This window comes from Drosophila guanche, unplaced genomic scaffold, assembly GCF_900245975.1.
Source record: "Drosophila guanche unplaced genomic scaffold, DGUA_6, whole genome shotgun sequence".
Taxonomy (NCBI): Eukaryota; Metazoa; Arthropoda; class Insecta; order Diptera; family Drosophilidae; genus Drosophila; species Drosophila guanche.
The window spans coordinates 1073109-1086741 of NW_022995760.1; the positions used below are offsets into that span (position 1 = coordinate 1073109).

General features: G+C 45.4%; 1 protein-coding gene across 1 annotated transcript; it reads left to right on the forward strand.

Annotated features, from left to right (window-relative positions):
- Positions 1-12657: 12657 nt before the first annotated feature.
- Positions 12658-13416, forward strand: LOC117590693 (putative uncharacterized protein DDB_G0290989). Its single transcript, XM_034283594.1, has 2 exons — positions 12658-13284; positions 13348-13416. Exons 1-2 carry the CDS (start codon positions 12779-12781, stop codon positions 13349-13351), a joined length of 510 nt encoding a protein of 169 aa, XP_034139485.1. The 5' UTR covers positions 12658-12778; the 3' UTR covers positions 13352-13416.
- The last annotated feature ends 217 nt before the right edge of the window (positions 13417-13633 follow it).

Genomic DNA, 13633 nt, shown 5'->3' on the forward strand with positions numbered 1-13633 from the left:
TTTACTCTTCGAGTACCGGGTATAAAAACAACCGAGAATGTTGCAGTTTCCGTTTTCTTCTGTTTTTGAAAGTGTTAGAGGAATAAATCCACAGACGGGCAGGAAGATGGAGTTTGAAATTAAACAAAAAAAACAGTGGCCCTATCCCTTATCCGGTCTGTTTTCAGTTTCCGTAGAGCCTATGGAGGTGGCTTTTGTTTTTGCCACCCACACCTGAAAAACTCTTTAACAATCTTCAGTGGCATTGCACAGAGTCAGTGGCTTGACCAATACCTAATTGAATGCCAGCCAAATCCACAAAAACGATGTCCAGAAATAGCTGCAGCTCCACAGGGTGCAGGAGCACAGGGACACAAAGGCGGCGGACCACAACAGCTCCAGCTAAGCCGATAATTGAAGGTGCAGGCAGGGAGGACTGTGGTTGGGGCTGCTACTGAGGCCCTTGCCGCTGTGATAATTGCTTTGGGGATGCGCTTTGAATCGAGTTCCAAAAGTGGAACGGCCAAGAATTGTCCCAGTGGCAGTGGCAGTGGCAGCGGCTTAGTGGTAACTAAAAAATATGGAGAACCATAGGAACTCAGCTCGCACACATGGATGGTGCCACTGCCACTGGGGGTGGCAACCATTTGCGGCTTACTGCATTTCTGCGAATGAGCAGTGCCTTACCATAAATAATGATGGAATTAATTGTGTGATTACATTCGCAGGATGCACTTTTAAGGATGTCAAAGTGAGAGTCAATAAACGAGCAGAAGGAAGAGCAGATCTTTGGAGCTTCGGAAAGTGTTTTAAGGCGTAATCGTAAGCCGCGAGAAACGGACTGGACACGAGGACAAATATGAACTGAATTGAGAGCAAGATTTCATGGTTGTAATCCCAAAAGATTTGGCACAATTATAGCACCATTTAAGGGCATAATTGAAAGTATTTTTAATCGTTTTCGTTCTTGGATCTTCTTTACCAAGAAACATATCCATTTAGGATGTGGCTTGAGTGGTTCTATTCGTTACCCAAATGGGGGAACCCCAACCAAAAATGATAGAAAATAGAAAACGGAAATATATTTAAAAATCGAGAAACGCTCGCTCCCACCATCCCCACCGCAATCTCCGCTTTCTGTCCCCTTTCTTATGGAGTGCATGAAAAATTACAAGTCAGCTTCACAATTGAAATATTTCCGCCTCAACGCCCTGAAATGCGCAATCGAAAATAGTTATCTCTCGCCCAGCAACCCAGCAACCCAACCACCCACACATCCGACTCCTCCACTTCCTGCCTCCTGCCTGGTAACAGAAATATGCACCCAATCGATGGGTGGAACGTATCTCAGGGGTGCTGCTCTCTGCTCGGATGTGGCAGCAGCGAACGGGGACATCGATGTGCGACACATATGTGCATTATGTGTGGGGGCCCCAGTCGCCAGTTTTTCCCAGTCTCTGGGATGCCCGGTTCTGGTCCGAAAAATTTCCATATTTGATTGTTTTTGAACGCCTGCCGCAGGGCGAAAGAGTGCTGGAACGTAGACACACACAGAGAGAGAGAGAGAGAGAGAGAGAGAAAAATGAGATCTGCGGCGTCTGTTTATTGAAAATGGCATATAAAAATCGAGTGGGCGTCGTCCATGGTCCGTGGTGCGTAGTCCGATTGTCGATTGCCGATTGCCGATGGGGAGGGAGGGAACAATGCGAAAGCATAACATAACTGTACGTGTGCATCCATATGCATACATGTGTGTATATTTACATACACGTAACAGGAAAGACTCATATGTATAGCTTGCCTCCACGCCCCACCACCCCATTGCCATTCCGCCTAACCAAACATCAACCAATATGATAAAAAATATTAAGCAAAAAAGAGCGAGGAGACACCATGGATGCATCAACGTTTTGAGGGGAATTTTCTTTTCTTTTCAAGCTGAAGAGTGATATCTGAACCATCGAAGAATCCATCAGCCCACGCGAGGGGGGGTTCAAAGAAACCCAAGGGGAAAGCGCAAAATAATAATAATTTACATGGCAACAGAAACATAATCAGTCCATGGCAGAAATCACTTTCAAACAGATCAATGTAGAGCCCATGACAGTGTTGTACAGCCGCATATACCCCACATTTACCCCCCATGCCACATGCCACACGGACAGACGGACAGACAGGCGGACAGACAGACAGACAGACAGACAGACAGACAGTATGCAAAACATTCTCAGTGACACAAAAGCGAAACGGAGTCGGTAGGACAGACACAAAAAAAAGGCGCCAACTCCAAACAAAAACCAAAAACAAATAGGCAGAAAAAAATTAAGCTCTCATGACAAAGCGAAAGTCGGATAATGCCATAACAGCAGCAGCAACAACAACAGCAACAACAGCGACACAGAAAAACATTATAAAGTATCATGACAACTTTTTTTGTTTCATGCATCTGCAACTGCAACTGCACCACCCTTTCCCCGCCAACCGCGTTGACAGTCAAAAAGTTGCCACAGAAAACAATTTTCTGTTGCAATCTTTATATGAACAGTCCCGGTGCACATTCCACTCCCCCCCCCTCGTGATTTTTCGCTTACAAAAGTATTTTGTTGCTTTGCATTTTTTGTGGCATTTATTTTGTTTTATTTTAGTGATGATAAACTTAATCAGGTTGCAGCAATGGCTAAAGTTTTCACACAATTAAAGGACACAATTTTATAGCGGCTTTCCACGCTTTTCACTGTTTAAACTTTAAAGTTAATTTTGCATTAGTCAGGCAGCAAAGTGAGCCAAGTGGGAGGCTGAGTGCTGGGGACTGCTGCCTGCTGGCTGCTGGCTTGGGGCTGTTGCTGTTGCTGAGACTGAGACTGATGGATCATTGATGGACACGCAAGGCACTTTGCTGGCTCGCTGGCTGGCAGTGTGTTGCCACAAAATCAAGCCACATTGATGGAGCGGAGTCAACGGCAATGAAAACCCAAATGAGCGACGCGAGACGACGCTTTGAGCGCTCCACTCGATTAACTCGTTGTGGCAGCAATGACTGACTGGGGACACAGCCATCAGGGGGAGGGTCACATCCAACTGCCATCGATGCCTGATTAACGATTGAGAGAGCAGCAGCTGCAAAGGAAGTCAAAGGCAAAGGCAAAGGCAAAGGCAAAGGCAAATGCCTTGCTCGGGAATAGGCAGCCTCTGTTCTGGGGATGTGACGCCTTTTGGTACTTCTATCATCAATGCTAGATGGCCTGTGAATCCCTTCTGACATTGACAAATAGTGTGCGAAGTGGAATGCAGCCAACCCAACCCAACCCAACCAATTCGCCCACGCATGCACATACGCCCGCTCCAAGCATGCCGTGGCAAAATGTGTTGCATACTTGCGGGCGCAAATTATTGCCAGAAGGCAGCTGCTGCTGTTGTTGCTGCTGCTGCTGTTGCTGCAGTTGCTGTTGCTGTCGCTCGCCAGTTTGCTAATTAACAAAGCACTTTACAGCTGTCCGCAGCAAAATGCAGAGGAGCCCAGAGGGAAGGCCCCGCAGCAGCAGGAGTAGCAGAAGGAGCAGCAGCGACAGCGAATGCAATGAGCATACATACATATCCTTTAGCACCATCTCTCTCGCTCTCTCTCTTTGGCTGTGCTTGGCCCAAGTCGTGTTCTCACCTTTGCGACTCCTTGCGACTGACTGCTGCCTCCTGTTGCTGCATTAATTAAATTTTATAACGTCGCCGTTGCAGCTGCTGTTGCTGTTGCTGTTGCTGTTGCTCCTTCTGCTGCTCCTTCTGCTGCTCCTTCTGCTGTTCCCGTTTCTGCTGTTCCCTTTAGCCGTGTGAAATATGAACAAGTGGCGCGGCAGAGCGCGCTGCATAATTTGACGGCGCCGCAGCGACAGCATTTAGAATTTGTCATCAAGTGTGCCCCTGCTGTTGCTGTTACTGTTGCTGCTGCGACTGCCACTGCCACTGACACCTTAAAGTGAGTGGGAATAAATGTTGCAGCGCTGCAAGTACATCGATTCATATGAGCAAATTCTGGGGTTGCCTCTGGGAACTCTCAAACTGAGTTGAAACTGGAGAAAGAACAAACAAAAGAGAAGATGGGAGAGGGCTTGCAGCGGTAGTTGCAAAAACAAAAACGAATTTAAATAAAACAAAATTCGAAGGTTAAGCGGTAGAAATCATTTTGTGGCTTCTGGGAAGTAAGCCAAATAAATGTACAACTCGAATAACAAACTGCACACAACCAGACAGAGAAGGAGCAAGAAACAGAGACCGAACTAGAGAGAGAGAGAAAGATGGAGCTGAATAATCCCTGCAGCCTTACGCCTTGAACAAACCATTTAATCATTGAAGTTTCTCTCGATATTTGCTTTGCATGTTATAGTGCTATTTGCCAGAGGTTTATGCAGCCCCCCCCCTCCCGGATGTGTTAACATTCTTTTGTACATTTTTCGCAGCTCTACCGCCTTTTCCATTGCAATTTGTGCCTGCGAAGAGATGGCATTAAGTACTTTCCATTAACAATATGTTGGGGACCAAAAAGGCACAACCTAGCCTGTTTATCCCTTGTTACCCTTTACCCTAACGCACACCCACACACACACACACACACACCCACACACAAAGACTGACTGAAGCACCGACTTATTTTATATTTGGTGTTTCTTTTTTGCACCGAAAATTTGCTTAATTAAAACAACAAGAAAAGGCAGGCAGCAGAAACAATACACTGCTCTCCACCCCCCAACCCCCCTCTAGGAATGATACCTACACACACACACACACATAAGCCATAAAGCGACAACCGACAACCGACAATCCCTCCCCCGCAACTGGAGTGGAGTGGAGTGGAGAACAACAACCGCAGAGCTACAACTAAAACTTTGCTTAATAGTTAGTTAAGCGTTTAATTTGCACAAGGCCTTGAATTTCATCACACACACACACACACACACACCCAAAGAAGCAACCCACCAGACACCACCCAGCAGACATATGTAGCACTCGGACCCGGACCCAGACCCACTCAAACAATAAACTACTCCACTCGGAGGACTCCTTCGTAAACCCCCAAATGGAGGGATCACGGAGCAGTGGTCCCATTTTGGGCTGCTTCCTTTTAAATCCATTAAAATGAAAATATAAAATATTGTTTTAAGTTTAGGCAAAACTCTCGAATGCAACAAGCGATCATCAATGCGTTGAGAATATAAATAAAATGCTCAGCAGCAGAGTACCCTCAACGTATAAAATAACCAAAGTAATGCTAAAGGTTGGGTGATTTTCATGCCAGTTCAGGGTAAAAGTTGAAAATTGTTTTAGCCATGTTCGGGTGGGGCCAGGGGCAGGTTAATGGCTTTGGCCAGTGCTGTGCTGTGCTGCAATGTTGCAAAGAAGTTGATAGCTGAAAGAGGGATGGCGTGGCATGGGATGGAGTGGCGGCCTAAGCCGCTTACGAGTTTGACGCACTAAAATAATTTCAGTGTTAATTTTATTTAAAAAAAAATCACACACACAGGCAGAGACAGAATCTGTCGCTGTGGCTCTCTGATGAAAGTCGAGTGGCAAAAGGAAAAAAGTTCCGACTAATGCCAATTAGTGGGCAAATGGACATGTTTTTCTGTGCGTGTTTCTGTCTGTCTGTCTGTCTGTCTGTCTGTGTGTGGTAAACCCATAGTCTGTGATCTGTGGAAATGGCCACAAATGGCCGCAAAACATTTCCCTATTGGCCCCCATGGCTGGGAAGAAATCCAGGAAAATTGGAAAATCCCAACCAAATGATTGACAGGAGGCAGCTGCTGTAACGGACATATGAGGCACACTTTAAACTTTAAATTAATTACACATTTTCGGCATTACCAAATGGCAGGCTAATGATGTCCTGTCGTGTCGTAGCGAGTCCTCACACCACCCGCGAAGGCCACAAGTAGTGAGTGTATGCAGGGGGAGTCAATGCAGAAAATGATTCAGCGAATGGTTTCATTTAGCCAACAGCCTCAGTCTCAGACTCAGTCTCAGTCTCAGTCTCAGACTCAGACTCAGCTGTTTGGGACATCAAACGACATTCTGGCCATGTTTAAACAGGCCAACAACGATGGCCCCTCACCACTGCCACTGCCACTGCCACTGCCACCTCTTGTTGGACGACAAACTTGTGTCAAGTCTCTCATTCCCGTGGTGGCTGGGGGGAGCGCGGAGCACGGTACACGGTACAAAATTTAACTTTTTAATTAAGGCTCTGGCAAATGGTTTTTGTTTTTGTTTTTGTTTTTGTTATTATTTCTTGTTATTCGTATTTGTCTGGTTTGTGTGTGCTTTTTTTTTGTTGTTTTTTTAATGGTGGATCGAGGATTGCGGCAAGTAGACAAAGACAACGGCAATGTAGGCAGTGGCAGGGACAGCGGCGAGAAGCGCAACAGGCAACAAATAAAGAAAGAATGAAAGAAAGAAAAACAAGCAAAATAAACACATAAAAAAAGCGACGAGCAAGCCGCAGCAATTGATACTCTCTCGGTATCCAGAATTTCCATATGGCAAATCTAATGATTGCCAGTTATTTTTTTGTGTCTGCTTTGAGCTGTCAACTGTTGGCTCAAGGGCGTAATAATAATATCCTGCTGCCAAGGGTATACAAAAGAGGGAGAAGCTAGCTAGAGGGACAGGCAACAGCGACAGCGTCCGCGACAGCAGGAAAACAACTTCAAAGCGCCGACAGTTTAGCGTCCGCCGAGTGTGACTGTAGCTGCTGCTGCTGCTGTGTCTGTGTGTGTGAGTTGAGTGTTTGTGTGTGTGGTCGCCATCTTTGCGGCTGCAGCTTGTCTGTGCTCGGAGCTGACAACAAAAGAGACACACTGTGGCAGGCGTTTTGTCTGTGCTTGTCGCCAAAGCTGCCTCCAAAGACACTTAACCTTGTCAGACAATGCGCCGCGACTGCCGCTGCAGGACACTCTTCCTGCCGCTGCTCTGCACTCAAATAAGTGCAATCTTTAGCCACAAATAGACCAAAGCAAAAGCAGTAGAGAAGAAAATATTAAACTGCATGGAGATGTGAGTTATTGAACAATGCATAGCACTCACACATGGCTAGTAGTTTGCTGCACATCCTGGGACAGTCATCAATTAGGTTCTCGTTTGAATGGAAATCACATTTATGCCTCAGACTCCACTCCACAGACTCTGTCTTGCAGCTGGCTATTTCATATTAGTGGCTGGTGTCAAAGATCTTGTATGCTGTAAGATTATTATTGGGGAGAGCCTGAGCGAGTGAGGAAGCCATTTAAGCAACTGATAAGTGCCTAAGGCCTTGTGTATGGCTGTCCTGTTTCATGTCCATGCTCCTGTTGCTTCAACATGAAATGAAATACAATCATTAATTCCGTTCTGCCAGTGGCAAAAGTCCAGCTAAGCCTTCAACCCTTCACAGCAGACCAGAGAACTACAGGACTCCAGGACTCCAGGACTCTTGGTCTCGGTGTCGGTGTCGGCCTCGGTGTCAGTGTCAGTGTCGGTGTCGGTGTCGCTCCTTGCGCCTCTGTCCTCTTGTCCTATGTGGCCAGGCTGCAACTTGTGTAGTTGGGTTTCCTTTCCTGCGGCTGGCCGAGGGTCGGCGGGGCGCCTGTTAAAACATTAAATGAGCAACTCATTTACAAACTCAAACAGCGCTCATAAATTCAACTAAATATCATGAACACAATGTAAATTTAAAGTTCAAATCGCATTAATCATTTTTCGCAAAAGGGCTCCGGCTCTCTCCTGTCTTCCCTGACTCGAAGGGGGAGCTCGGGTGGTCTCGGGCCTCGGGTCTCGGGTCTCGGGTGTCTGGGGACGATGAGAAGCCATACTTGGAGACAACTTTGCTGCTTCCCACAGAGAGCAATGAGACGGCAATGGATTTGATTATGCGTCTGAGGAAAAAGCTGCACCAAAGCAACGAATGTGGAGTGTCCTGCCAGCAAACTATCGAAGAGCGAAGAGCATAAGCTTTAACTTAGGCTTTGCATTTGCCTTTGCCTTTGCAGGAACATGATGCAGGGGGACTGGCAAGGGTATCTGAGAGTTTTCTGTTCTGCACCTCGCCCAAATGCTTTTCCCATCAGCTGATGAGTTTCGCCTTATCCAAGAGATTATATTCAGGACTGTCTGCCTGTGGACACACGCTCCTTCTGTCTCTCTCTTTGGTAAAGTACAACTTTACTCAACTTTATTTCGGTTAGTCTTTGGTCTTTAGTTTTGCAGTTGAAAGCAAAGTCTGCATTAATCATCAACTTGTTTCAACCGCACAACCCATTCGCATTCCCTTTTCGAACTTTGCACTTTTATTGACTGCACCAGCACACCTGTATCTGTAGCTGTGTGTGTGTGTGTGTGTGCATCTGTGAGACGACTAACGCGCTTCTAATAGACTGCATTCCATTGAGTTCGCTTCGCTGGGCTTTGGTCTGCGCTTTGGCCTGCGCTTTGGCCTGCGCTTTGGGTCTCCTCGTAGCTCCTCCGTTTATAAATTATCAACGGCAACAGCAAACTGACTTTTGTATGGTCACTGCGTGTGCAGCTGGCCACCGTGTGGCATGCCACAACACCCTACCGCACCCCACTCCACCCCCAACTCCATCGCCCCTTTAGTTTTGGGCGCATTAAAACCGCAGCAGCTCATAAATGAAACCGCAAAGTCACTTTAAGTGCATGCCACATAAATTCCACTCAGCTTGGGTGGGGCACGCGGCAAGCTTTAGCTTTTCCTTTGCCCAAATAAGCTAAATCAATGGGGAACTCGAAAGTATTGCCTACTTTTCTGCGCACCAGCATTTTTGCATTTTCCTCCCTCTCCCATTTCCGCATTCGTTTTGATCAAACAGTTTTGCTCTTTTACAACTATTCTTCGACTGCTATTTCTTCTATGCTCTGAGCTGATTCCTTTTATTATTTTTTTGCTATGTTTTAATAGAGCCAAAAACTTTAATTTCATTGGCCAATTTCCATTCTCTGGCTCTAGCTCTCTCTGCGTCTGTCTCTGTCTTTCTCTCTAATGAAGTGCAAATTACACAAAGCCAAATTGGTTTAATAAAAATGCTAAACAAAAATAAAGGCAGCAAAAGCAGAGCAACAAAAGCCAAAGCCAAAAAAAGGGGAAAAACTGAAAGGGTGGCAAAAAAAACAAATTGGCAACAAAAATACAACTTTCATACACATTCCGACTGATTTTTTGTGTCCGTGTCCGTGTTTCGCGTTTCTGTTCTTTCGTTACAAAAAACTCAAACGCATTTTCACTTTGCTTTGAGAGTTCTGCCTGGGCCACCCATTGCCAGCCTCTGACACTGCCACGGCCACAGTCACTTGCTCTTTGTTGTTGCACACTTGACGGGGTTCTGATCTGAGATGTGTTGGCCAAATGCAAAAGTATTTCTGATCAATCAAAAGAGCATCAATCAGACATTTCCAGAGTCTTCAATAGGGAATTGTCTTTATAGAGTTTTAGTTTGTAGAGCCACGATCAATATCCCCTTTGTGTCTATCAAACGTGGCATTTTGGTGCTACATACTTGGATCTTAAGCTTAAATAAACACAAGTCGCAAGAGTATCAAAACGATTCACTATCCAAGCTCCGGTATTCTCTTCTCTTCTGTGTGTCTCTGTGGGTGTCGGTGGAATGCAAATTTTCCATGTGAGTTTACACTGACGTGCGTAAAAGTTATTGTTTCAAATTTTTGCACTTTCTATTGGAGTTCGGGCTTAAAAAAAGACAGAGGAAATGTGAAAAGCAGCAACGAATAAAACCTAACCAGCCTGGAAATAGCGCCATCAATTTGCAGCAACAAGGAACACTTGGCACAAGGGTACAACGTGCGGAGCACACAAAAAAATACAGCAGAAAAATTAAAAGAAAAAGAAAAAATAGACGAGGAAGGTGGAGAATATACTTTTTTTTTTGGAAATGTGCAAAAATGGTTTCCAAACGCAAAGTGCATAGAACGATGCACGAAGTTTGTTGCATTTTTGGTAGAGGTTTGAATGCCTGGAATACCCTGTAGATTATCTGGAATTCATGTTGGTAAATCTCTGCACTTCGAAGATTACCTTCTTTGGCTTTTAATGGTCGAATTTTCTTGGCCTTTTCTATAATTTTTGTGACATGAAATTATGTCTGCTGCGACGAGTATTCCGCCTTAAATAATTTGGCACATCTAATGATATTTTTTGTGCAGGGCAATCATCCCCTCTCCCCCTGTACTCTGTGCTTTATTGATAGATAATTTCAAACGCTACAAACCAAATCATTTTAGTTGCAATTTTTTGGCATTTTTTTCGCCATCCATCTGCCTTTCAACAACTACCAAAAAAAAGGGGGAAAAAAATAGAACCCAAAACAGTCTCAAAGAGTGAAAAAAATTGGCAAATTCTAACACAAGGCCAGGCCAAAAACTCTTTGAGGTGAGGCGTAAAAAATAGCCCAGCTTGTGCATACATATGGCCATATGTATGTACATGCACATGTATGTATATTTGAGTGTGTGTTTCTGTGTGTTGTGAATGTGAATAGTAAAACAAACGCAACATGGAACAACTACTCTGCTCTGTTCTGTTCTGTTCTGTTCTGTTCTGAAAATTGCTGCCCTTTGTGGCCCAGTCACACAGTTAACCCATCGAAGCCTCCACCCCAAAAATTCCCCCGCTTAGACAGTCTAAAACCAGAATCAGAAAACGGAAACGGAAGAGCCACGCAGCCAAAACACACAACCAAAAACGGATGCCAGGGAGAGGGTCAGGGACAGGGACAGGGACAGGGACTGAGCTAGGGAAGTAACCAAAAAGTGCCCAAAATAAATGAAATGTTAAAGGAAAAACGCTTACACAGCCAAAAGCAATGAATATTTGATTTTATTACAGGAATTTTGATTGGTTGCACTTGCACAATGCCAGCAGACAGGCAATCTTCGAGGGTGCAGGCTCCGACACCGACACTCACATATATTTTCTCCTCTCTTCAAATCAAAGAAGTGGCCAGCCACTAGGCTAAGCCGAAGAACTCCCACTTGGTCCTGCACTTTCAATTTTAATTAGCCATTAAAGAGCGCCACTTAATTAATGAATACAAAAATGAGGCAGAAGCAACGTGCTAAAACTTGACGTGCTCTGGGCTGGGAGCCCACTACCCGCAGCTAAATGAATTATAATAAGGCCTCGCGCCATTAATAATCATAAATATGAATCGAGGGCGCTGCGCGGCAAATAAACATGCATTAATAGGCGGAAACAGGTGGTGGGAAGAGGCAGGAGGAATGCAGGCAACGTACATACGAGAGTGCCACAGAGCAACAGCTACGTACATGGATAATTAACGACACTTGCCACTCGCGCCGCGTCTGCAGGCAAAAACAGTTTGATAAATGGCTCTAAAATGTGGCCCAAAAAGGGTAGGAGGCAGCAGTGAAGGGGAGGAGGAGGAGGAGGAGCAGACGGCAGCATCTGCTGTCTGTCAGTTAAATTTAAAGTTCTCCGAGCTCTGAATTTGTGAGTTGAGAAGAGCAGAGCAGTCGAGTAGCAGGCGATGTAAAGCCCGATGAGAAATGTTCTTATTTGCTTATTTCACATTTATGGCAGATATTCATAAAACAGGATGGGGGGCGTATGGGTGGGGCAGAACAGCAAAAAGGTTTTAAGTGGCAAACACCTCAAGCTGGCAGCAAGAGTTGCAGGCAGTGCAGTGAGGGAAAGTTGAAGCGGGGGGATATGATTGACTAGAGTACTTCTAAAGCCTTTAAAGGCAAACTGCAACGAGTGAAATCTGAATCAATAGTAGCAGCAAGGAGCAAGCAGCGGCAGCTTGGCATACAGCAGCAGCCCTCAAAATGGCTTCCGGTAGCAGAATGCTTGGCTTGAAGCCCCCCCAACACCTACACAACCAGCAATTGCAAGTCCTTGTTTGACCAGCACCGAGGAGTGAGAGTGCGGGTAGTTACAGTGGCAGACACATGGACAGAAAAAGGGAGAGACAGACAGAGAGAGAGAGAGAGAGAAAGACAGATCGAGACGGGAAGAGTGCAGTGTTTAATTAATGTACGGATTTTGGGTTTCCTTTTGTGCAATCAGAGTGCAAATCAACTGTCAATAAGACACTGAACAGATGGATATACGCTACACACACACAGCACACACACAGGGCCAGAGAGCGTTGTACATTTATCTATTTTTTGGCAAACTTTTATTTGCACTATTTTAAATTTTTGCTGGTTCTCAATTTTCCAGCTTTCAGCCTTTTCTCTTGCTCGTTTTTTTTGTGTTGTTTGTTTGTGCAGCGCCTGTAATTTTCAGCCATTGCCAAATTTGTTGGTAATTTGATCTACACAAGGCAATTACGATTGGCAAAAACGTGGCTGACTGCCAGTTGGGTAACCAGAGAGCAGAGCAGGGCCAAGCAGATTCAAGCAGAGGCATATGCCCTGACAGTGCATCAGTGCGTATACGCAATATGCGACTGTAAAATGATAATTTAATTGTATTGCAGTCGCATTCGCAGCGTGTGTTCTCTTTTCAGCCGAAAGAGAGAGAGAGAGAGAGAGAGTCCTACTTACAGCCTTCTGCCAGCCTGTTTTCTCACCCGATATTTTGATATCTACGAGCAGCTCTAGAAGTCTCCGCCAACATTGACTTGGGTCTAGTAACACTTGCTGTCTACTTCTACTTCCGTTTCTAGTTCATTTTCATTCATGTTAAAGTCGTCACACCGTCCACAACACTTCCAGTTTTTATTAAACATCTTTTGCATTTTCCTGAGCAAAAAAAAATAACACATAAAACAAAATCAAAATGTTGGAAGAAAAGCGAGTATATCACTCCGGAATCCTGTTTAGGTACTGGCTGGTCTATGAGCTGATATTCATGGCCGTTGCTGAGCAGCAGAAGAAACAGGAGGGCAAGCTACAGCGATGGATGCTGCATGAGCTGCTGAAGCGGATATTGCCTCAGGACGAAGAGCAGCAGCCTCAGGAGGAGCCAAAGGAGAAGCCTCAGGAGGAGCCTCAAGAGAAAGACGAAAAGCAGCCTCAAGACAAGTCTCAGCAGAAGTCGCAGGAGAAGCCAGGGAAGAAGGCGCAGGAGCAGCCTCAGGAGAAAGACGAAGAGCAGCCTAAGCAAATGCCAGAGGAGGAGCCACAGAAGGAGCCTCAGGAGCAGCCTGACGGAGAAGACAATGAGCAGCCACAGGAGCAGCTGCACGAGGAGCAAGGAGCTCCACTATTGACTACTCTTCGCAATAAATTGATACCAGCGGCAATGGGACTCACAGCTCTCTGTGTCATTAAGGCAATAATCCAGTAAGTTATCGATGAATCCACTCCGAACTTTGATGCTCTTATCGTTCCACTTTCCTTTCGCAGCTAAAATTCCAGAGATATTTGACAGAAATATCCATGCACGACTTTCAATAAATAAAATTCTCAGTCAGACTTCTTGGTCTTTTGTTTTTTTGCACCTTTGCTTTGAGGCAAAACTAACTCTCTTGTTTGTGTGCTGCTCCTTTGTGGGTAAAATCATACTCTTGGTGACATCGGCAATGGTGCACCAAAATCGGGCAGCTTAACTCAATATCTCCCTGTGCGCTGCTCGCTGTCCGACGTTGAAGCTTCAGAATGGAGCCATCGTGGCGCAAAAAAAGGACATGGA